Source organism: Camelina sativa, unplaced genomic scaffold (genome assembly GCF_000633955.1).
Source record: "Camelina sativa cultivar DH55 unplaced genomic scaffold, Cs unpScaffold01808, whole genome shotgun sequence".
Lineage (NCBI taxonomy): Eukaryota > Viridiplantae > Streptophyta > Magnoliopsida > Brassicales > Brassicaceae > Camelina > Camelina sativa.
The window spans coordinates 2742-3308 of NW_010922925.1; the positions used below are offsets into that span (position 1 = coordinate 2742).

At 46.4% G+C, this 567-nt stretch overlaps 1 protein-coding gene across 1 annotated transcript in view; it reads left to right on the top strand.

Annotated features, from left to right (window-relative positions):
- LOC104774183 overlaps nt 1-338 on the top strand; it is a gene marked incomplete at its 3' end in the record, with an annotated part of 3061 nt that extends 2723 nt beyond the window's left edge. Inside the window, exon 2 of the mRNA XM_010498844.1 lies at nt 19-338. Within this exon, the coding sequence (XP_010497146.1) occupies nt 19-338 (320 nt within the window). The remainder of the gene's footprint in view (nt 1-18) is intronic.
- Between the last annotated feature and the right edge of the window lie 229 nt (nt 339-567).

Genomic DNA, 567 nt, shown 5'->3' on the forward strand with positions numbered 1-567 from the left:
TTGAGAATGGGGTTGCAGACCACCTTTCTAGGTTGAGAATCGATGAAGAAATCCCCATAGATGACCGACTCCCTGAGGAGAATGTGTATGTGGTTGCGGCCTTCCTCGACTGCTACAAGGAGAAAGCTGATGTTAAGGTACTTCAACAAACAGTTAATGATTCGCCATGGTATGCCGATATCGCAAACTATTTGTGTGTTGCAGAAGAACCTCCAAATTTCAATGGGTATGCTAAGAAAAAGTTCCTTAGAGATGTGCAACGCTACTTCTGGGATGAGCCCTTTCTCTACAAACATTGTGCTGATGGCCTCTACAGGAGATGTGTTCCAGAATCAGAGGTACAAGGAATTCTTTTTCACTGCCACGGTTCAACCTACGCGGGACACTTTGCAACCTTCAAAACCGCGACAAAAGTGCTTCAAGCAGGCCTCTGGTGGCCTACTTTATTCCGTGATGCACACGACTTTGTCTCCCGCTGCGACTCTTGCCAACGACGTGGGAACATCAGCAAACGGAATAAATGCCACAAAACTTTATCTTGGAAATCGAGGTGTTCGATTGTTGGGG